This window comes from Mirounga angustirostris, unplaced genomic scaffold (assembly GCF_029215605.1).
Source record: "Mirounga angustirostris isolate CCGP_5_RB_7025 unplaced genomic scaffold, mMirAng1.0.hap1 SCAF_13, whole genome shotgun sequence".
NCBI classification, from domain to species: Eukaryota; Metazoa; Chordata; class Mammalia; order Carnivora; family Phocidae; genus Mirounga; species Mirounga angustirostris.
The window spans coordinates 16096972-16121079 of NW_026991721.1; the positions used below are offsets into that span (position 1 = coordinate 16096972).

The 24108-nt window shown below is 55.5% G+C and overlaps 1 protein-coding gene across 3 annotated transcripts in view; it reads right to left on the reverse strand.

Annotated features, from left to right (window-relative positions):
• PRDM11 (PR/SET domain 11) overlaps window positions 1-23146 on the reverse strand; it is an 86159-nt gene extending 63013 nt beyond the window's left edge. For 2 of the 3 annotated variants that reach the window (XM_064576601.1, XM_064576604.1), the window contains exons 1-3: window positions 22749-22846; window positions 1529-1684; window positions 122-1126 (exon numbers count right to left, since the gene is read on the reverse strand). In XM_064576601.1, the coding sequence (XP_064432671.1) occupies window positions 122-151 (30 nt within the window). In that variant the 5' untranslated portion in view covers window positions 152-1126; window positions 1529-1684; window positions 22749-22846. Of the gene's footprint in view, window positions 1-121; window positions 1127-1528; window positions 1685-22748 lie in introns of all 3 variants that reach the window. The other variant, XM_064576602.1, reaches the window with a different exon arrangement.
• Between the last annotated feature and the right edge of the window lie 962 nt (window positions 23147-24108).

The window sequence follows — 24108 nt, forward strand, 5'->3', positions numbered from 1 at the left end:
ACTCCCCCCACCCCCGTCTGGCAACCAGCAGTCTGTTCTCTGTATCTATGAGCTTGGTTTTGTTTCGTTCTGATTCCATATCTAAATGAGATCCTTCGGTATTTGTCTTTGTCTGACTTACTTGACTTAGCATAATGCCCTCAGGGTCCATCCATGGTGTCACCAATGGCAAGATTTCATTCTTTCAGATGGATAAATAAGATTCCATTGTATGTCTCTACCACATCTTCTTTATCCACTCGTCTGTCGATGGGCACTTGGGTTGTTCCCAAGCCTTGGCTCTTGCAAATTGTGCTGCCGTGAACATGGGGGTGCAGATATCTTTTCCAATCGGTGTTTTCATTTTCTTTGGGTAAATACCCAGAAGTGGAATTGCTGGATCATAGGGTATTTCTATTTTTAATTTTTCTGACGAACCTTCATATCATCCTCCACAGTGGCTGCACCAATTTCAATTCCCAAAGCAGTGCATGAGGGGTCCCTCTCCTTCACCTCCTGGCCAACGCTCGCTCTCTCTCGCCTTCCTGATGACGGCCATTCTGCCAAGTGTCAGGATATCTCATTGTGGTTGTGATTTGCATTTCCCCGATGATGAATGATGATGACTCATGTACCTGTTGGCCCGTGCCTCTTCTGTGGAAAAAGGTCTATTCACATCCTCTGCCCATTTTTTAATCGGATTGTTTGGTTTTTGGTTTTTTTTTTTGCCGTTGAATCGTAGGAGTTCTTCACATCTTTTGGAAATGAATTCCTTTCTCTGATAGATGATTTGCAAATATTTTCTCTCATTCAGTAAGTTGCCTCAAAAATTCTTGAGCAACATTCAGAGAGCTTCCTGGGTGGTGAACAGGGGGTGGTGCTGGGAGGGTTAGGGTACCCTTTATCATTAGCCAGTGATTAGTCCATAAAGCACTTTCCTCTGTTCTGTAGTCATTCTGGCAAATCATAGAACCTGAGGAGGAGGTGGTGGAAACCCCTGACTTATGTTGGTCAGAAACACGGGTGTCCCAGGACTCGCAGCTGGTGTCTGAAGTGGGGACCATCTTGTGGGACTGAGCCTTCCATCTGGGGGATTGGTGCTCACTCTGGGTCGTGAGGTTTAGAACCGAAGGGAGTCATTGGGCACCTAGTCGGTGTCAGAGAATCAGAGAATTGGTTGGTGTTGGACAACGCCTCAGAGACCGGGACTTGGACTGACAATGGAATCGACTGCTTCTGGAACCTGCCCTACTTCTGCATTTCCTGTTAGGCCCCTGTGTCACTCAAGCCCCTCTAGGACAGGCCTCTACTCGACGCAGCCATCACCGTCCGCACCACAGGGACAGGCCCCCACCGCCCTGCTCTGGCTGGGGTCCAGAACTCTGGCTGCACCTCTGTGAAGAGTCGGCCTCCGTGTTGCCTCGGCCTCCAAAGGGGCAGATCAGGAGGGCCTGTGGCATCTCACCCCAGTCACGGCTCTCCCCTAAGCCCACGGCCTGACCTGAAGCTCTAACCGGAGCCCTCCCTCCCCCCGCCCCCTCTCTCTCACCGCACGGCTGGTGGGAGCAGAAGCTGGTGTATTTATGGAGCGCAGTAGAAGCCTGGGAACCTTTTAAAAGATGCACATAATCTTCTGTCCTCCAATTTCACTTCTAGGAATTTCACTGAGACACATCATGTGTAAGCGTGTTCACTGCAGCACTGTCTAGAATAGCAAAAGACTGGAAATAACCAACGAGTCCAATCAAATGGGCCCCTGCTCCACACCCTCCTCGGAGCCCCAACGCGTGCCCGGCACCCAGCACAGCTCTCCAGAGCACCCTCGTTCCTACCGCTGTGCCCCTTGCTCCCACCACGGCCAGAGGGGCTGCCCTGCTCAGCCCACCGCGGGGCATGGCTCCCGGCTGGTGCCTTTTCCCTCTGCCAGGAAGCCTCCTCCCCCAGATACCCACAGGGCTCTCTCCCTCACTCCCTTCAGGCCTTTACCCCCTGTCACACCCTCTGCCCCCTGATAGAACTGCAATCCCCCCCTGACAAGTCCTATCCCGCTTTCCTTGCTTTAGTTTTCTCCTGCGCTCGACTCACACCAGCAAATGTACATAGCACTCATCTGCAGTCTTTGCTGCCTGTCTCCCCAACCAGAATGTAAAGGCCAGGAAGGCAGAGATGTTTATCCTCCGTTGATTGCTGTATCCCCTGCAAGTAGGACGGTGCCCGGTGCAAAGTGAGCGCACGATAAACATTTGTTGAATGGACTACATAATCGGTGGTGAAAACAAAACCAAGGTAAAGCCTGTTTGCATAATGAGAGAGGCCGCAACGAGTGGTCGTTGACAGCATAGGTCCTGGCGCCCGGCTGCCGAGGTTCAACTCCCAAGTGCTTCCCTTAATACTGTGTGATGTTGGGGGGGTTCCTTAGCCTCTCTGTGCTTGGGGGATATGAATAGCACCTACTTGGTAAGGCTCTTTGGAGGAGTAAATGAATTAATATTTGCAGTATACTTAGAATGGCATCTGACACAAAAGCGAGTAAGCTGTATAAATGTTATATAAAATAAACATGCCCTATTTTAATAAAACAGAAAGGACATACACCTGTATACGTGCTCACGTCTGCACGGAAGAGCTCTGAGCTGTGACAGCTGCTAGGGCTGAGGCCTAGTGGAGGAAAGAGCCTTACTTCTTACCGAGTTTTCCACCAGATGCGTGCATTTCTGATTGAAAAAACAGATTAGTAATGCCTCTGAGTTATTGATTACGGAGGAAGAAGTTTATTACGCTTTTCTATCTTTTTTGCAAAACAGCAAATTTTAAAAGGCATCTTAGTATTCATGGTTAAAAAAATAAGCTGCAGGCTGCCCTGCCACCTCCCAGGCAGGGACCAGAACGGGGGAAGACATCTGCTGATGGAGGAGGGTGGAAAGAGGGGGCTCCTCCCTACCACCTGCTGGCCCCCTGGAAGGGGACTCTGAAGTCCACACCAATTCCCCAAGGCCGACCTGGCTCCAAGATCCCAAGTACCAAGTTGAGCACAGACACATAAGGCTTGGGGGAGAAGGAGGGGTGCCTGTGGAGGGTCGGGGTCCGGCTGCCCCAGTGTAGGGTCTCTGGGCTGGGGCTGCCAGGGCCTCGGGGAGGTCACACTTGCCAATGATGCCATGGGAGGGTAGGAGGTCATGCGTGAAAGAGGCCTGGATGTGTAGATTCATTTAAGGGTGGTCAGGGCCATACCGCGCTGATGGCTCGCCCGGGGTGGCAGATCCTGGAGACCCCCAGGGCCTCTAGTTTGGTCAGCTCCTCAGGTCCCCTCCCCCGTGATGCTAATGAGGAAGGCAAGGCAGGGAGTTGAGCCATCTGCACCCAAGTCCCTCTGGCTTTTAAGGAGTAGGCCTGGGGAAAGTGAGCTTTCGCATCCCACCGCCACCTCTAGGCTGTCGGAGCTGAAAGCCTGCCCTCAGACCACTGGATCCAAGGGCCTCCTTTCTTGGCTAGGAGACGGAGGCCCAGAGTGGGAGTGACTTGCTCAAGGCCTCCCAGAGGAAGGTGGTGGGAGATAGGAACCCACCGCCATGGTCTGTGCTGGGCAGCCGCCCCTCACCCAGCCCTCCTTTCTCCGGCCCCTGTCCAGGGTGTCCTGCACATTCTCAAACTTACACTTCCCCTGCCCCAAGGAGCTGAAGCCTCCATTTAGCAAGGTAGGGCCCTGGGGAAAACCCACATGGTGTTTTGGCTCCAAGGAAAGGGTCCCACTGCACCGTGAGACCAGAGGGGAAGGCCTGGGGAGGGAGTCGCTGTGGGGCCGTGGTGGGGGGGTGCCCAGTGGGCCTGGCACCCTGCCTTTACCTCTCCTGCAGTCTATTCCTCCTCCTCCTCCCCCCTCACTGCTCTTTCCCGTCCCTGCCCTTCTCCCTGGCTGTTTATTCTATTCGTCCAGTCTTGCCCAGAATCTCAAAATTAAAAGAAACCTCAAAAGTCACCCAAATCCTGGCTTCTCAATGTGTGGTCTGCAGACCAGCAGTAGGGGCATCGCCCGGGCGCTTATTAGAAAGGCAGAGTCCGGGGCGCCTGGGTGACTCAGTTGGTTAAGCAACTGCCTTCGGCTCAGGCCATGATCCTGGAGTCCCGGGATTGAGTCCCACATCAGGCTCCCTGCTCAGCTGGGGGTCTGCTTCTCCCTCTGACCCTCTTCCCTTTCGTGCTCTCTGTCTCTCATTCTCTCTCTCTCAAATAAATAAATAAAATTAAATTAAAAAAAAAAAAAGAAAGGCAGAGTCCCCTGCTCCACCTCAGACCTCCCGCACCAGAGATTGCCCCGGGTGATGGGCATGCGCAGAAGAGCTGGGAAGCACCCACGGCAACTGCAAGGTGCTCAAAGCCATGGCACCTGTCATCACCAAGTGTGATGAATACCTCCCATGGGAGCTCACTATCAGCAGCCAGGCCACCACCCCATCTTTGGAAAAGTAAGGTGTGTGTGTGTGTGTGTGTGTGTGTGTGAGATGGGTGAGGCAGTCTGCCAAGGGTCCTGCGTGTCCCTGCTGAGTATGTGAACTGTTAAGGCCTCACCATCCTCTGACGCTGAGCCACGGCGGTAGCTAGTCACGTAGGTAATTAAGTAGGTCAAAGCGACCGCAGCGTGGTGCTCAGGCCCAGAGAAAGGGAACCAGTTTGTTCACTGCTGGCTACCCGAGGTGCCGGGCCCTTAGCTCCGAGTTCTTCCGGCACTAATCCACTGTCCACACAGTCACTGTCTGGGTCCACTGTGTCACCCCAGGGGACTTGGGGTGCAGTAACCAGTGCCCCCATGTAATGATCTTACTGTTTACTCACTGGAGTCAATTGTCCTGCTGATCTGTAAAGTCTTGGCCATAAGATTGGGGTTCTTCCCTAACTCTATGTGTGCGTGTATAGCCATGTCTATTTGTCTCTCCGTGTGTCCTCAGTGGCCATTCACTAAGGTCTTCATGGAAAGGCTCATACGAAGACCTTGATTTGAAGGCATTCACAGGGAACCTGGCCTCGCCTGAGCGTCCACTTCATGCCAACCCTTGCGCCCAGGTGTTCCACTTTTTCATTATGTCCCCTAATCCTCCCCACAACCCTGCAGGGTGGATTACAGCCCCTTTTTACAGCTGCTGAAATTGGAGCTCTACCTGTAGTTCGTCTAGCTCGGTCTCAAAACAGTAACAAACATAAATTATCTGGACACGGGCAGTAAAGAAGCGAAGAATGAGATGATTTTGGGGAATGATACCTGTGAATGCAAGGTGATGTGCTCACCGATGATTAGAATTACCGTTTGTCAAGCTGGCCCTAACAAATGGGTGTCCCGGGGCTCCCCGAGCTAAGCTAGCAAGCTCCATACTGAGCAGGCACTGCAGAACCATGACACTCCCTCAGACAGGTGAAGCCGGCGAGGGTGCAAGACCTTTATCCCAGGCTTCCAGGAAGGAGGCACGAGGGCCACAGTGCAGCTGATGCGAGGCTCTGTGCAAGGTGCTCGACACGTGCTGTGGAGGATATCCTTTCATTCACTCTGGACTTTCTTGCATACCAGGCACTGTCCTAGGTGCTAGGGAACCCCAGGGTGAACTAGGTCCTCGCCCTCATGAGGCTTGCAGCCTGGGTAGAATGTCTGTAGGTTTTCCTGCTAGCATCCATTCCCCCTTCTGGCACCAAGGAGCCTGGTGTCCTTGGAGAGGACATTGGTTGGTTCTATCCGTTCTGGGATAGGACCAACCAGTCGGCACTCAAATCTGCAAGTCCTAGTGAATGGTGCAGGGAAGGGTAAAGGGCCCAGCCAATCATGAGTGGCAATTTGGGGGCTTTGGAGGAATCTGCTGGGAAGAGGGCGTGCTGAAAGGATGGAATGTTACTATGGATCTGCTTGCAGCCAGCCAACGTGGCACCACAGACACTAGCCTGCCTATGAATGGAGTCAGTACACAAGAGTAAGATGAATAGACCAAGTCCTGAGGACACTGTGTGAGCCCTGGATCCAACTGTTCCTGAAGCTGTATGTGATCCTGGACTTTGCATAAATTCCATGTTTGCCTAATCCTGATTGACTTGAGTGTCTGTCTTACTGTCTTTAGTCCTTTCAAAAACCTAGTGAGTACAGTTTTACCTTACTTGTTTTTCAGACAGGAAATAGAGGCTCAGAGAAGACAAGTGCCTGGAACAAGGCTGCACAGCAGCTGTCTGGAATCTATCCAAGTCAAAGCCCATGCTTTTTCCACTACTCCCAGGTGGCAATCTCACATGGGGGGTGACAAACTACAATCAGGGGATGGGGTATGGGGCTTCATGTCAGGTAGTGAAGGACTTCCCGAGAGAGGTGGCCCGCGGGGGGATAATTAGAACCTGCTCCAACCAGAGACAGGCTGTAGAAAGGCGGCAGAAGAAAGGATCCACAGGTTACAAACTGGTGGCTGATTTTTGGTTTTGGTTTTGGTTTCCAATTTTTATTCTTGCTTTAGTTGCCAACTCTGAGGAAACAGATGATTTCAGGTAAAAAAAAAAAAAAAACAACCCACGTTCAGCTTTTCTGGAAAATCGGAAACATTGGCAACAGGAGGCAGGTGGCCCCCCATGGCCACAGTCTGCCAGAACTGGGGGGCGGGGGGCTGCTGCTCAAACGGGCAAGGCGATAACTCTCCAGATCTCTAGCCGACTTGTGCCACTCGGGTGCGTTCCCTGCCCGGCCCGGCATCTGAGTTCACCATGCTAAGCACACGCTATTCTCTGGGAACCCGGCCTCAGGCAAGATGGGGTGTTGGGGTGGGACCTCACCAGCCTCCCAGCCTCTGTCCACTCTGGCTGCTCCCAATTCCCCCAGGGCCAGGACGGTCCCTGGTACCCAGCACGGGCTCAACACACACTTGGTGAGTGGACAAAGCAGATGAGAGGGTGAGAGCCGCCCTGTCAATGCACTCCACAGGGCCACGTGCTGCAGAACTCGGGGCTCTGGGGTGAGATGGCTCGGTGTGGACGCTTACTACCACTTACAACTGTGTCATCAGGGGCGGCGAGTTCTTTTCCTTTCTGTGCCTTCAGTTACCCCTCTATAAAATGGGAATAACAAGAGTCACATAGGGTTCTGTGAGCAAAGGGGTAGCTGTCAGTAAGTAACTATTGGCCTGACCTCTTCCACTGATCACACAGACTTTAGACAAATTCCTTCCCCCCGTCCGAGCCGCAGTTCATCCAAGGAGCTTGGGTTTGATTTTGTCAGGACCTGCCAGCTTGGGCACTGGGTCACTGTGAAAATTCAGCATTCGGGCAAACTCCTGGCGCTGGGCACGCAGAAGCACCCGAGGCCACAGGGGTCTCTCTGTGAACCGCTTCACCACCGAGCTCGAAACAGACCCTGGGGGCCATCAGGCCCCATGTAATGCCAAGTTCCTTTAGAGTTAGCCCAAGTTCCAGCTCCGGGGCCTGCTGTGGCTCATTTACTCCCAATCGTGATAACCCAAAGGTCCAGGGACACGGCTGGAAGGAGCTAGCCCTCGGGGGCCCTTCGTGGGGTCCCTGGGTGTCCTGTCCTCACTTTGGCGAGCACGCAAGCGGGGCCCCCCACGGCCGTTTCACCGTGGCTGGCGCCGGGGCATCCAGCTGGCAGAGCCCCTGCCATTTCTCTCACACACCCCCGGATGGGAAATGATTCATGAAAACCAAGAAGGTAAAATTAGCCCAAAGGCTGCCGAGTAATTTATGCAGCCAACAGGCCCAGGAGGGAGGGAAGGCCCACGCTGCCAGCTCAGTGTGGCCTCCCGGGGGCTGGCAGAGGCCGGCCTGGCCATCGGGAACCTGTTTCTGGGGTCTCCTATTTCGGGACTCAGCCTCCAGGGCTGTTGGCAAGGCTTCCAGAATGGTCCCTGACCCCCGCCCCACCACACTCAGCAGACCCATGCCTGCCACCGGGGACCTGCTAAGCGTCAGGGGGTTGCTGGGGAGAAGCTCAAGCATTCCATCTTCATCTCAATCTCAGGAGGACAGTTTCACCCTCCCTATTTCCCAGGTGAGAAACGAAGGTGCTGAGAGGTCAGGTAGACAGCCAAAGATCGGGGCAAAGCCAGAATTCCAACCCAGATCTCATGCATGCCAAAGGATGTACTTCCCCCCCGCCCCCACGCTGGCTGTTATCTGCTGAACTTCAAGTTCTCAGGGTGGGCCGAGGGCAGCGGACCCAATGGGGATTCCCTGGCAAGTCCTCAGACATGCTTTTCACCGTCTCAGGACTAGTCAACCCCAGAACCAGGCCCCGTTGTCCCAGCTTGGCTAGGTGGAGGGTCCCCAATATCCTAGTATCTAAAAAAGGGGTTGAGAAAATGGGGCATAAATCATACCCCTTAATGGAGGTACAGAACAGTGGATATCAGTAAGCCCCGTGGTCTCACTTTCCCAGGCTGTATACCAAGCTCAGAGAGAGGAAGGGGCTAACTTAAGGCCACACAGCAAACCTCCGGCAGAGCATGGGATGGAACTGCATCTCCCGAGTCCAGCTACAGGGAGCCTGCCGTCAAAACTATTTATAAAGACAGCAAATCTGAGTGGGAGAGGGTTCCCCATCTGAGGGGACAACTGAGTCATCCCAGAGACCTCCCAGGGCGCCCTCATCTGGTTATGTCTGATATCCGCCCGCACTTTTGGAACCCACAGGGGACACGTGAGCACCTGGAGGAGGGGGATCCTCAGAAGGCAATAGTGGGAAGAAGAGCGGAATCCCAGTCTAGGCCTGTGGGAACCTGCAAGTCCCCTCACCTCCTGAGCCTGGGTGAGAAACAGACTCGGGAAATTGACAAGAAAACGCATATGTGTGTGAATCACCCCGTAACCGTGAGTGTTCAATAGGAATGCCAGGGTCCCTCACGAACGCGGTCACAGTGCTCACCCTCAGCCCCTCTGGCCCCTGGCTTGGCCCAGAGGAAGCCCAAGGCCAGCCGTGGGCGACATCCCACAGCCACCCACGCAGGAAGAACTCACCTCCGTGCCCCGGGCAGGCAGCTGAGTGCCAGTACGGCAGCTCGGAGCAGTACCCCTCACTCGTGGGACATGGTTCAGAGCGGCTCAGCGGCCCTGTCTCCCCAGAGGGACCGGAGCTTGCCATGGCCCCAGCCCTGAGCTCGTCGGCACTTTCAAATATCAACACACTAAGCGGACCCTTCCCATCAGTGCTGGGGGAAAGGTGGCTTGGTATTCACTTCACTGACATCCAGAAAGACGAGTTGCTTATTCATTCGATACGTGTATACCAAGCACCTGCCGTGCATCAGGCACCACCAGGAAGAAGACAGGTGTGTTTTGCCCTGGGGGGCGGTCCTCCTGGCCCTAAGAAGCATTGGAGTGGTTCACACACAACCTCTGGGGCCACGCTGCCGGGATTCAAATCCCAGTGTCACCCCCATGGGACTCGGGGGAGTCACTTAGCCTGTCTGTGCCTCAGTTTCCTCAGCTGTAAATGGAGAATAATAATGGCATCCACCTCGTGAGGTTATTCTGAAGATTAAGTGAAGTGTTACGGGTCAAGACTTAGAATAGCACCAGGTACATACTAAGTGCTCAATTAATACGAAGTTATTATTGACCCAGGACCCAAGCCCACATCCCTCTGACCCCAACAGCCATGCTCGTAAATCAGAGCTGGGCCAGCTCAAGGTCTTTGGTGTGACCCAACGGCAGGACTGGTAAGGGCTCTACATCTAGAATCAGGAGGTGGGGGTTCAAGCTTCCCCTCTGCCAACTGCCAGCTCAGAGCAGCCCCTGCACTTCTCTGAGCCTTGCTCTCTCCAGTCCTAAAAAGGGCCCAAGGATGGCTGCGCTCCTGTTTCCCTGGGAGGAGCACCCCGAGTCCCGAGGGTCGCTGCAGCCCCCTGCCCACACCACAGGACGGGCTCAGAGAGCAAGCCCTCTCCCCAGCAGGGCAGACGGCTGCAGCTGAAGCAGCCACACTCTGTCCCCACCTTACCTCGGGCCCCTGAGAGGGTTTGTGGCCGGTGCTGGGGAAGGGCTGGGCCCCGGGCCAGCTACGGTGCTTCTCGCTTCTCAGGAAATAATCCCAACCCTCTGAGCTCACTGACCGCACAGGACGCCGACCAGAGGGCAAGCGGTCACGCAGGGCTGCCCGGCGGGGCACCTTCTGCCAACACCATCACATTCGGTGGCCTTATGAAAAGGAGCTGGACGCGAAGCCAGACTGCCTGGGTATATTCCCAATGCCACTGGCAGCTAACTGCTGAGCTCTGGGCGAGTCACTTAACCGCTCGGAGCCTCAGTGTCTGCATCTGTGAAATGGTCTCGGCCGGGCTGCCTATGCCAAGCTGGTGGGATGGTGGCAGGAGAGGTGGTGTAGAACCTGGAGGGTGGGGAGGAGGGGAGGAAAGAGCAAAAGGGCCACCCTTTCCAGCACTAACTATACAATCACTGGCAAAGATTCACCCCCCCCACCCCCTCCCCGAGCAGAGAGGCAAACCCAAGCCTGGACCAGCCAGTGTGGCCCAAAGGGGCCCCAGGGCTCTCCGGGGAGAGGATGGCCCCAAGCTGCTTTCTTCTCCTGCCCACCTGCAGGCCAAGGGAGATCAAATCCCCGGCCACAACGGGTCCCATTGAGAGCCGGCAAATCTGCCCGAGGTGTGGGGTTACGTTACCAGGCTCCCGGCCACCACCGCCGAGCGAGGGGTCAGGCTGACCTCCTTCCCTCCCCGTAGGCTCCAGTCCAGAACCTGCAGGGCCAAGCTGGGAAGTATTCCGATCACCCGCCGCATCCCAGGCAGCAGCCTCCTCTGGGAAATCAGTGAGTGGACGGTGGGATGAAACCGCTGTGGCGGCTTGAGCCATCGCAGGCTGCCTGCCGGGGACACAGGGCCCCTGCCCACAGAGTGGGGTGTGGAGCTAATACAGAGGAGAGGCCCCAGGATAGACTATTACTGGGATTTGACTGAGTGCCTGGCACAGCATTCTGCACTTTACACGTGTTTCCTTCCTCGGTCCTGTGACCGAGATGCTATTGTCCTATTCTACGGAGGATGCAACTGAGGCACCCAGAGGTAGAAGTTAAGGAGATTTCCCAGAAACACCAGGATTTGAGTCAAAAACCAAGTGACCCCAAAGTCCACTTACCACAACAGCCACACAAGAGATGGGTCACTCAAGAACATGCCCTTTGAGTGAGGGTAGAAACACCCAAGTGTGAAGGAGAAAAGTCTCCAGGGGCCATGGCTACTATTTCTAGCTCCCTGGGGACTGCCTGGGGACAGGGGAGCAGCCTTTCTCTCTGGCTCTAAAGAAGAGACCCAGGAATAGTATGGGCCCTACAGGGAGACATTTGGTTCCATGCAAAGAAAGTCTCTGTGGACGGCTTTGAAATATTGAGCAATCATTTTTAAAAAATCCAACAGGCTCCCATGGCCAGCAGTAGCTACTCTAGGTAGGCCCAGGGAGGCACAAGAATAAAATCAGAATTAACCTAAATGTCCACCAGTAGGATAATGGCTAAATCTACTGTGTAGCAGAAAGAAAGAGAAAGAGAGAGAGAGAAAGAAAGAGAAAGAAAAAGAATTATGATAGTTTGCTATGTAAAACCATGACTAGATTCCCTAGATCCGATCTTAAGTGAGAAAAGCATTTACAGAATGATCTGTAACCATTTGTTTAAACACACAGACACATGCATGCATGTTGTAATGGCACATCTTCCTATAGGTTCTGCGAGTGGATGTATAGAGAGATTTCTAGATGGCTATATACCAAAGTAATAACAGTGATGATTAACCCTGCAGAGGAGGCTGGAAGATTGTGGTTAGGAAGAAAGATAATATTTAGCTTTTTAAATAATATTTGACTTTAGTACAACAAAAACGTATTTGTATATTCCTTACATAATTAAAAAACTTAGTAATACAGCATAAAAAAAGACACAGTGGGCTGCCTTGGAACCAGTGAGCTACCGGTCCCTGGAGGTATGCAAGCATCTGCACTGGGGTGGAAGGATTCGAAAGAATTTGCAGAACACAAAGCTAGTGGGTTAGCTGGCCCTTCTGAGCCTCAGAGCCTTATCCTGGGAGTAGGAGCAAAGCCTGTATTCTGCCTGCATCTAGAGTGGCTTTAAGGAAGCACAGAGCATCAGGCCCTGGAGCAGGGAGAGGCTGCGGGCCCTCACTATGACTAGCGCAAGGACGCACAGGCCAGTCTCTCCCTCTCCCCTGCCCCCCAAGGACCCCCAGTCCCAGCCCTTCAGTCCCAGCAACCCCCAGCCCCTGGCCAGCAGGCCTGGTATTAGCCTCATGCTCCCAGGGTCCGGGCCATGTCTCTGGGAGGACCTCACATTGGGGACAAGAGCTCAGGAAGGCGAAGAGATGCTCACAAGGCTGATTGTACCTGTGACACTGAGCCTAAACTGTGGCCATGGCCACACAGTGAACCCCAGTCCCCAACGGGCTGAGCCCCAGCCCCAGCCATAGCCCTGGCCCCTGACAGGCTAACGAGCAAAGGTCGATGAAACCCTTACCTTACCTGGCAAGACAGCAACGGGGTCAAGAAAAGAGCCGAGAGATACGGGGTTGAGTCCCAACATCTGCCCCTGACTTCTCATAAGACCTGGACAAAGTCACTGAACCCTGCGGTACCTCAACCCTCTCATCTGCAAAATGGGCGGATAGTACCTAACTCCCAAGCCTGCTGTGTCGTACAATGAGGTAATTGTCCACATAGCCTCTTTGTGGACTCCCACAAAAAATGTGAGGCCCCCATCCACATCATGGACACTGGGTGCTGAGAAAAGGAGGTGGCCACAACTGAGCCCCAAAGGCAGCTAGACTTGCTGCAAGTCCGGGAGCCCAGGGGCAGCCGGAAAGGGGCCCGTTTCTGGCCCCAGGCAGGGACCAGGAAACAGCAAGCAGAGGGCTTCTCCAGACAGACAAGGACGCACAGGAGGAGACAGGACTGAGTCCGAAAGAGCAGGGGAGCCTTTCCTGGCCACCGTCCTGGGCCGAGGGCCAGGGTGCTCAGGGAGGGCAGGGAGCCACTAGCAGGTGCCAAGGAAGAGTACAGTTTCTACCTGAAACTGGGGGCAGGGACCTTGGGAGCCGGGCCAGAGAGTCCTTGCCTCACTGGTAGCCAGGAGCTGGGGCAGAGACAGGTTACAGATCCACCAAGGGGAATCAGGAGGAGGAAGAGCAATGTTCAGTCACAGAGAAGCCATGAGCCAAAGGACCGGAGCCGCCCCAGTCTGGGACAGAAGTGGCACCGGGCCACACAGAACAGGCTCGGGGTGTCCTGTGGGGAGAGGGGCCCCTGAGAAGCAAGGAGGTTCCACCTGGTGCTCACAGGGAAAAGCACCCGCTCTGGGGAAGGGCAGACAGCAGCACGAAGCCTGAGATAGGAGGCTTAATGGCTCCAGGGCCACCCGACCCCACCTCGGGGAGACCCGCGCGCTGTGGCAAGTACTGAGTCCAGCGTGGGGCCAGCCCAAGGCAGAGAGCCAGAGAGGACTGGGGACTTGCGTCTTGTGCCTCCAAGCACAACCCAGGCCACTGTCAAAACCAGAGCTCCTCAGCGACTGCTGGTCGTGAGGCCAGCAGCAGCCAGGCTGCGGCGAATGCCTCCCAGCCGCATCCCACAGGGGCCCCCAGCGGCTGGACTCCCCACTGAATGGCAGCCAGACGGTCCCGCCTGCTGTGTGGGGCCCAGCGGACAGGGAGCTGCAGGGAGGGAGCAGGGAGGGGGGCCACTCTGAACAGGGGCCCCCGAGGAGGAGGGTGTAGGTGGGGCTGGCAGGAGAGGTGCTGCCCGCAGCCCCCCTCCCTGCAGGCCGGCCTTCTCCGCGGACCTGTGGCCACATGCAGGCCCAGACACAGCATGGGCTGTTCCCGGCAGCCCCCAGACAGGGAGGGTTGGCTCTCCTCCCCACCAGGCGGAACCACAGCAGCGGCTCCCCGACACCATGCTGTCTGCTCACCTGAGCTGGCCCGGATGGGACTCGAACCATCACCCCTCAGCACGTCGACCGCGTGTCCACTCCTCCGGCCCCAAACGCAGGCCTCAGCCCCGACCCGACAGAGGTTTCAAGCCGGAAGCCACTTCAGGCTGCTGTCCACGGTTCACCCCCTATGCAGACCCCACACCATCACACGCCAGGCCCCGGGGCCTGGCCAACCCCCCACCTCAGCCTCAGATCTCAGCCTTCCCTCCTCCTGCCCACACTCCCTGGCATGACTCTGGACTCCGTGAGGCAGCCGGCACACCCCCTTTGACAGCTCACAGCACGGGTAGCATCCGGCAGGGGGATAAAAGGGCTCCACCATGGCCAGCCAAGCACACCAGAGGCCAACCCACTGACCAGGACAGCCTGGGAAGGCCTGCGGCTCACACAGCCAAGAACTGCCCACCTGTCCAGCCAGGACTGACCCGGGGGCCGCCAGGCACCAGCAGAACCATGGGGCTGGCTGCCTCAGAAGGGGGCAAGGATAGAACCGCTCTCCAGCAACTTATCCCACTGGGCACCAAGAAACAGCCTTCCGGAAGGCTGAAGACAGAAAGGAAACGCCACCCGGATGGCCCCTTCGGTCATTTAAAGCACCTCCTCAGCTGTGACTTTATCTCCCACCTCAGGACCTCCGCCTCCAGAACACTCTGGACACTTACTTTCTTTAAGTCCCAGCTCAGCCTGGCATTCAAGGCCCTCCCAGTCTGACCCTAGCCTCCCTCTCCGGGGCCATCTCCTCTACCTGTTCTCCAAACACCCAAGACCACTTGCCCTTCCCTGAACGGCCCTATCCTCTTGTTGTCTGCCTTTGCACATACTGTTCCCAGTGCCTAAAATGTCCTGCCCTCCTCCCCCACCTGGCAAACTTCTACTCTTCCTTCAAGGTCCAGCTCCATGCCTCTTCTTCTGGGAAGCCTAACAGGCTCTCCCTCTCCCACCACTGGTGGCAGAATCACTTGCTCCCCTCCCCACCACATCCACGAGCAAGTAGGGCACTTCCTACCTTCAATCACAGTTAGGATCTGGGCCAGGGCTGCTCACACTATTCGTGGTAGAGGTTTTTTTTTTTAAGTTTTCCAATCTGTTGCCAACTGATGCTTTTGTAAATTACAAAAAAAAAAAAAAAAATCCAAAACGAGGCAGAATGTCAAGTTGCAATAAGAGCTTTTTGACACTTACTTTCAATGTTGTAACTAGCTCGCCGCAGACCAGTAACAGCTCACAGATGGGTGGGTGGGGGGGGTCCGCAGACCACCCTCTTTGGGGACACGGCCCATCAAATCATGTGTTTATGTTTGGCCCTCTAGAGTGCAAGGGGGCACTGCACTAGCCCTTTCTCAGGTGAATACACTGATACCACAGCTGGCCCACGCTGTACTTTCTCGGGACTGCCCAGCATCACCCAGGCAGGTGCTTGGAGCCTGCAACTCCTCCAGCCCCATCCCCTCCTTCCCAGCACAGCCTCCAAGAGCAGTTCCCCATGCAATGGAAAAGAGCTTAGACTCCGGAATCAGAGAGACCTGGGTTCAGGTCCTAGCTCTGCCTTTCGTAACGGTGTGGCCTTGGGTAAGTCACTTCGCTTCCCTGGGCCTCACTTTCTCCTCTGTAAATGGAGGCTAATGACACAAGCAGGATGGGGCAGAGGACTGCTTCAGGCAGAACCCAGCCACACTTAAAAGCTTCGACCAAGTTTGGCTATTACTGATGTTTATAGAGGCCTGAATCACCCAGCCCAAAACTTGGCCCTGTATCCTCCCTTTCTGCTTTTCCTCCACCCAAGACCTAACATCTTTTTTTTGGGGGGGGGAGTAAATTCTTCCCTGGCTGCTAAGTTTGCTGATTTCCTCTGCAGATATCACCCCCCTGGCCCTCCAAACCCCAGTCTAAGTGCCCCACCCCCGTCCCTGGGATACCTTGAGCTTCTGACCTCTTCACCTCCTCTCTAAATACCAGCCCCTCTGGCTGGTCTGGCTTTTCCTCTGGGGTACAGTTGTCTCAAGAGGTGTCTTGCACCGCCCTGGGAAAATGCCGCCCTGTTGGGGTTGGGGCATGGAAGGGCTGGGCTGAGAGGTCAGGGACAGGCCCTGGCTTGCAAACACCTCCCCCTCCCACTTCCACCCACCCACCAGAGCCCACCCTCCATGTACCTTGGGCCATGACAATGCTGAGTCCACCCGGGCTGGGTCCCAGTCAGCCGCCCCCACGAAAGGCTCACTCCCTGCTGGGGCCGAGGGTCGGGTGGGCTGCTCCCCAGGCCCCTCGGCCGTCCCAGAGCCTCCCAAGCCGGCCATCTCCATCCCCTGAGCATCGGGCGGTAGGATCCGTTCCCGGCCCTCACCCCTTTCCCTCGGGGAAAGTGAAAGATAGTGGGAGAAGCCACTCTGAGAAAGCTGACACTGTGGGGGTGGTTCCATATTTACTTGCTTGGTGACGTCCATACCAGCCCAGCTCGGTGCCCAGGTCAAGTTGCTCGCCTTGTCTGCTGGTCCCACTCTGGCCCCCAGCCCCGCCATGAGCCCTGGAGGAGAAGCCCCGCTGGCCCTCCCCCCTCCCCAGCCCAGCTCCTCATGCACATTACTGGGGTTGGCTGCCTCTGTCCCCTCAGGAAGGGGGGGGGAAGCTGCTGCCCCTGCAGAGAGTCAAGCAGTGACCCCACAACCGCTCCTTTTGGAAAGCAGGGCACGGAGACTGGGCCAAAAGTTCTCAGAATTCCCCAGCCTGCTCTGATAATTGCAGGAGGATGGTGGGTGCACAGGAAGGGGCCCTAGATTTGGGGGGTAGCTCCCTAAATGGTACAAACTCCAGCATGCTGCTTCCCTTCTGGAAGCCCCCAACTTCTCAGCTCTAAAACTGGGGTCATGAGAGCCGGCCCGCCGGCCTCACGGGCTATTGACAGGGGATCTAGAAAAAGGCAAAGTTGGGAAGACTGCCCATTGGCCTTATGGATCGGGTTGGGGAGGTTAAAGGGCGTGGTGGAAGGGAAAGCTCTAGAAGGCACCGAAGGTGTGCCTTTGCATACAGGGTCCCCACCCCTCAGCACCCACCCAGGATCTGAGGCTGATGCTGGGGAGCAGGACCATCTGTGGTCTCCTGCCCCCCTCCTCCCTCCTCTCCTCCCTCACCCCATGTCATTTCATTGGAGACTCTTGGTCTGTCCAAATGTGCCTGCGAGTTCTCACCCATGAGGTTCCCAGGTGGGGAGAGGGGTCTGAAACCAGCTGTGTAAACCAAGGGCTTATAAATCAAATCCCACATTTAAAGCACCCAGGAGACCTGCTGGGGATCGTTAGGTAACACAGGTAGGCAACTCCCGAGGCTTCCTTTAAATTTTTTTTTTTTTAAAGATTTTATTTATTTATTTGAGAGAGAGAGCACATGAGAAGGGGTAGGGTCAGAGGGAGAAGCAGACCCCCCGCCGAGCAGGGAGCCCGATGCGGGACTCAATCCCGGGACTCCAGGATCATGACCTGAGCCGAAGGCAGTCGCCCAACCAACTGAGCCACCCAGGTGCCCGAAGCTTCCTTGATAAATGTGGGTTTCTCAAGGTGACTGGAAAGATTAGATTGTAGCTGGGTGATCTGGAGCTAGTCACTTAACCTCTCTGAACTTGCTTGAGCTTCCCCATCCATAAATGGATGTAGAAGGGACCTCATGGGGCACAATATGTGTTCCTCTTAAATTTGGTCATGAGAACAGGGAGGAAAAAACTTTCTTCCAACGAATGTGGCACAGGACTGATACTACTGTCCCCATTTATAGGAAGGGAAACTGAACTACTTGAGCTTCTCCAAGCCCTTCTGTGTGCCCGGACCTTTGAACAACCTATACCCCACACTAGAATGCCTCTCCCTTCTTTGTTGTCTCCTCAACCTTCAAAACCCAGCTCTAAGGCCATCTCCTCCTCCAGGAAGCTTTCCTTGACTTAGAATCAGTGGCCATCTGCCTCGCACCCTTTTGCTAGACTCTGTAACTGCTTGGCTAACTGCTCACGTCCCATGCTGGTCCACGAGTTTGGTAGGGGCAGAGATTGGGTTCCCCATATGCCCTCGAGCCCAGCACAGGGACAGCACAGGGACAGCACAAGAACCCCGACCACGTGAAGAAGAAAGGAAGGACTGAAGGATGCCCCAGGCCTCCCCTCTTACAGAGCCTCTGCCAGGCACACCACCACGAGTGTGGCTGCACCGCGCGAACACTGGGCTTTCCAACGCAGATACAAATCTGCAATAGGAAACAGGCTTTTTAAAAATAACAGCACATTTTTCTTTTTTCTTCATTGTTTTTTTTTTCTTTCTGCACAGCTTATTTTTCCGGCGCAGCCCCTGAGCCAGCTGCGGGGAAGCCTCTCCCAGGCCCCACTCTGAGAACATGGGGCTCTGGGGCCTCCAAGGACTCTCAGGCCCCAGCAGGGGTGGAGATGCACCAGATGGTTCTAGATCAGCCCTGGCACCAAGACCACCAAGCAGCTCTGAGCCAGAAACTGGCTTGCACAAACCCCAGTGGTAGGTGAGTGTTACCTCCTGGGAACTTACCCCCCAAGAAGGGTTTTATAACCCCATGTGACACTTCCAAAGGGGTGTCTCCTTGGTGTGTCTGGGGTTCTCTGCCCTCATTCTAAGAGGGCATCCTTAAGGAGGTGGCATCAGAATGTCAGGGTTCCAATTGTGGCCATACCCCTGTGTAAACCTGGATCCTTTACTCCACCTTTTGTGGCCTCAGTTTACCCATCTGTGAAATGAAAATAATAATACATACATTGTGGAGTGCTTTTCTGCATAGAGACATGCTTAGGACTCTATGTGGCATACAATTAGCCCTCAATAAACATTCGCTGCCTTCATCATCATCATCTTCATCATCCCTGGATCTCCTACTCGGCGGCCCCTTCACTGAATCATATACTCTCTAGATCAGCAGAAGCCTCAGGGTTTGTTAAATCTCACACTCTTGCCCTCCTGGGGTGTCCTCTCAGACCTCCCAGAAACATGGTCCTTTTGGGGCGTGGACACCTGTAAGTATGGGGAGCTTGGTACCTGTATTCTATGGGCCAGTTTGCCCACCATGCCCAATGCCTCCTTCCAGCTGGACCCACCTGCCCTTACGCCCGGGGAAGCAGCGTTCATTTATCCTGTTCCTCACCCCTGGCACCCAGTGAATCTGCAGTCAATGCTCAGGGACTCTTCAGAAGCAGCCCTTGTGTGCAGACACTGGAAAAATAGCAGCCAACCCAAGCCCTGCCCCCGCAGAGCTCCTGGTCTGATGAAAGGGGGACCACAGTCAATAATCACACCCACCCACAACTGTAAAATCGCTACAGAGACGAGTGCTGCAAAGGAGAGGTACGTGGGGCCATGAGAGGCTGTCATGGAGGGCTCGACCTAATCAGAGAGGGCTTCCCTGAAGAGGTGAGGTGGAAGCTGAAAGATGAAGGATGAGGAAGCCTAAGCAGGGGGAGTGCGGTACACGGTCAGGACCGAGGGGACAACGTGAGGAAAGCGCCATGTCAGGTGGAACATAGCAGATGGGGGGATGCAAAATGGGGTCCCCACAGGGTCTGGAGGGCAGCTAAAGGACTTCTTTTTTTTTTTTTTTTTTAAAGATTTTATTTATTTATTTGACAGAGAGAGAGATAGCGAGAGCAGGAACACAAGCAGGGGGAGTGGGAGAGGGAGAAGCAGGCTTCCCGTGGAGCAGGGAGCCCGATGTGGGACTCGATCCCAGGACCCTGGGATCATGACCTGAGCCGAAGGCAGACGCTTAACGACTGAGCCACCCAGGCGCCCAGCTAAAGGACTTCTACCTTTCTCCTAACAGCAGTGGGAGTCCCTGAAGGTTTTTCAGGCAGGGGTTGATAGACTCACACTTGTTTGTCAAATGGGTCACCCTGGCTGCTAAGGATGAGCCTTCCTGAGTCCCTGTGTGTGTGTACTTGTCTCTGCCTGGAATGCTCCTCTGGTCCCCGTATCAGTCAGGTCAGGCTAGGTTATGCTGTAGTAACAAACAACCCCCAAATCTCAGTGGTTGAAAACAACAAAGGTTTAGTTATCACTCGAGCTGCATGTCCCTCGTGGGGCATCAAGGGGCTCCATCCCACACAGCGACCCAGGGACCCTGGCTAGCAAAAAGCCACCGTCCCACCTACTGCTAGCTGCCACGCCATAGGAAAAGAGCATTCTGGAGGCTCTTGCACCAGCTACTAGATGCTTTGGCCCAAAGTGGTTTGTGTCACTGCAGCTTACAACTCACCCGCCAGCCACACGGCCCCACGCAAGCACAAGGAGCCCTAGATTCAATCCTACCCTGTGCCTGGGTGAACTGGAAATGTTTAGGGGATAGAATCAAGGACCACCACCAGACACTCTCCCACTCCACCTTGCCCTTGCCAACCTCAACTCACTCATTAGATTACAACGGGTTCAGTATTCTAGAAGGAGGGGGGGCACATGCAGGAGAGAACAAAACCTGGAGTGCAGGGAGATCCGGAGGAGGGTGCGAGATGAGGCCAAGGAAAGGGCAGAGCCAGATCACTCCAGAGCTTTTAGGTCATGTGGACGATTTGGTTCTTTATCCCAAAAGCACTGGGAAGACTTTTCGGTGTTTTACGCAAGAAATGGGAGGCTTGATGTGATCTTTTTTGGAACGGATCACTCTGCAAGGTGGAGACTGGCATGGAGGAGAGGGGGCAGGTGGACAGTTAGGAGGCTCAGGAATGTTGTCCTGGGGAGAGACAGCGCCGCCCTGGAGGACAGACAGGAGGCAAGGGACAGCCTTGGATGCCATGCATTGGTCATGACTATGATGTAGCCAAGAGGACAGGCCAATGAGGCAGCTGAATAACACGTATGACTCCTGACTCCTAGTCCAGTAGTCTTTACTTCCTCCACACTTGCCAGTGACCTAGAACCAGGGAAACCCCGCCTCCGCATCCAAGTGAGAGGAAAGATTCAGATGACAGAAGTCTTATTTGACACCAAGGAGAACAAATTTAGGAAGCACATCAATCCAAGGGGTCTGGAGGACAGAACTCTAACTCATGCCAATACTGGATATAAGTGATGGTTGTTGTGGCTGATCGGGACTCTTGGGGCAAGGGAGGGGAGCCCCTTCTCTTTGAGAATGTCATTAGGGAAGAGAAATAGTCCCCGCCCCAGCTGCTCCTTGGAGGCCCTGTCAGTTTGGAATTGGATGGTCCTAGGTGGGGCCCGTCGGGCAATTCTGATGGTCTGCAATAATCCCAGACAGAAAACAACACTTCTCAAATTATGTCATGTGTGGAGCGTGGACTAGGCATTTTATCCCTATTGCCTTTAATCTCACAACTGCCTTACCAGATAGGCTCTGTTGGCCCCATTTTCCGGATGGACAAGCAAGGGTCAGAGAGGTCAAAGGTAACCATGCCAAATCCAAAGTCATACAGTTATTATAGGGTGGAGGGGGGAAGGACTCCAACAGAGAAACCCCTTTCATTACACTAAAGCAACCAGCTGGGGCTCTTCCCAGCAGGTTCTCAGATGTGTGCCCACACAGAACTCTGCCCACCTCTCAGAGAGCTGGTGGGTGAAGACCATGCGCCCACAACCTGTTACAGACTCGGCCCACCGACCCCACACCCCCACCACCTCCCTTCCTCTGAAGGGGTACTGTGGGCAAAGGCAAGCTTGGGTGCCACTGGCATCCGGCTCCACGGAAAATCCTTTTGCCCCAGCCCAGACAAAAACCCCTAAGTTTATAGGCTTTCCAGGCATCAAGAGCAATCTCTCATTATTGCCTCCTGTCCTCGCGCACAAAGAACTGGGTGTGTTTCCTCTTAGCCGCTCTAAATTGTATACCACAGCCTTTCTCCACATGAAGCAAACGTCTAAGAAGAGAGATTTAACATTTTTCTTTCCTAAGTCCCAGCCCATCCCAGGGGTCAAGCCCCTACCGCCCAACCCAGTTCAAGACACAAGCAACTTTTCAACCAGCAACGTCCAGTGCTCAAGCAATGTGTATTCTCCTTGCAGCGACTTGCCTAGGGCGTGCTGGCCTTGACCGGAGAAAGGTCACTGGCCGCTAAGTTTCTGCAGTTTCTGCATAAGAGAACACCTTGGGGATTGCGAGTGGGGGATGGAGGCTACACTCCAGAGAGATTTCCCGAAGAGTCTACACGGCAACTAAGACTTCAAATATCTTATAGAAACGGCCTCCGGCTCCGCCACGTTTCGTGGGAAATCGCGGGCTGCGCTGGAAGAGGCCCCACCGCCTCCTGAAGGGCCCGAGCCCCCCACAGCAGCCCCGGGCGCCGAGCCGAAAGTGCCCCCGAGAACTAGGCCAGCGGCCGCAGAGAGCCCTCCAGCATTCCGCGCTCCGCCCGGCCCGTGTCACCGCGTTCTCATTCCGAACGCTCGGCCCGGACCGCCGCTCCCATTGGTCGGCGGCCACGTCCGTCAGCGGGCGGAACGTCGGCGCAGAGAAAAGGCTACATTGTAACAAGGCGAGCGAGCGAGGAGCGAGCGGGGAGGAAGGAGGCGGAGGGGCGGCCCCCGAATCCCGCAGCGGCGGCGGCGGCGGCGGCGGCGGCGGCAGCTACCTGCCGAGGGTTAACCCACCTCGGGGCCGGGACGAACTGCCCCCCCCCCCCCAGCCCGCGCCGGGGCCCCCCGCTCCGCTCGCGCCGGCCCCCGGCCGCCCGCGCCCCCAGCAGCCGCTCGCAGCCCCTGCACCCGCGGCCCCCGCGCTCGCTGGCAAACTGCCGAGCGCTTTCCGAAGCCATTTTCAATGGCCACATTGGCTACCGGGGCTGACTCACCTTCCCGGGAATGCTGCGGCAGCCGCGGGGCCCGGGCGGCGCGGGCGGCCCGGCGGGCGGCTCGGCGGAGGCGGCGCGGCCCCGGCTGGCGGCCCCCGCGGCGGGAGCGGCCGCGCTGCGGGCGCGCTGGTCCCCGGCGAGGCAAAGTTTCAGCGCCAGCCTCGGCGCGGCGGCGGCGGCGGCGACTCGCTGCTGCTCTCCTCCCCTGCTTTGACCACCATCTTATTAGTACAGGAAATGACATGGAAAACGGAAGAAAGCGGCGTTTGGGGCAGACGCGGACCCCCCAATTCAGGGGCCGGAGCCGGGACTCACCAGCCGCGTCCCAACCCGGCCCCGGAGAAAACTCCCGGGGCCCCCTCGGCCCCCGCCCCGCGCGCTGCCCGGAGGGGGGAACCTAGCTCCTCGAACCCAAAAGGAGAGGGCGAGTTTTATAATCCGGCCCGCGGAGAAATCGAGAAAAAAATAAATAAATGAAAAAAGAAAAGGTTAAAAGAACTTTCGAACTGGAACACTTTTTTTTTTTGGTCGTAATTAAAAGTTCTAGAATTTTAAAAAGTCATTCTGTGGGGGGGCTCCCTGGCTTTCCGGGCCCCAGTTGCTGCTCATTTTGAACCAGTCAGGGGGGATTAATGCGTTTATAATTTTAACCCTTTCGAGGCACCCCGCCACGCGCAGCCGGCCCCCTCTTGGTCCCTTTTAACCCTTTGACTGCCCAGCAGTTTGGAGATACAAGCTAAAGTTGTTAAACATAGGAGACCCGCGGCAAGTTGAGGGTAAGGGACTTGGGGGTTCGCTCGAAATGGTAACTGTTCCCGTGGGGCTGCGGTTTCGAGTCGGGCACTGCCTGTGTTCTTCAAATCGAAATTCGTTACAGGGTTTGAGATTCTGAGAATCGGTCAGGCGGGTCCCTGGCTGACTTGGAAAAGACGTTGAAGGCTCGCTCCGTTGCTCGGTTCCTCAGTTTCTCCATCTGTGAATGGGATTCAATATCCCCGAGAGACAAGGTAGCCAGGAAAAGGTGGGGTGGAATTTTCATAAAGACAAAGTGTTGAAAAGTCTGAAAGGCTTCCTTCAGCGCCCACAAAGCCGGTGGGGCGGCTATGGGGCAGAGGACACCGAGGGATGGCGTAACCAGGACAACCATTCCCAAAATAACCTCTTTCTCTTGGCATTGTCTGCATGGCTTGTGGCGGAACTGCAAGGTCTCCTGCCCAGGGAGGCTGTGCTATGCTATGCTGGGGTTAGAGCTCTGCGAGCTCTAACCCCCCCCCCCAGCCCCCCAGTCGGAGGTTGCCTGGGGGGGATTCGGTCCCACGAAGGCGCCTAGGTGGGGTGCTGCCCAGTGAGGGGCGCCCCA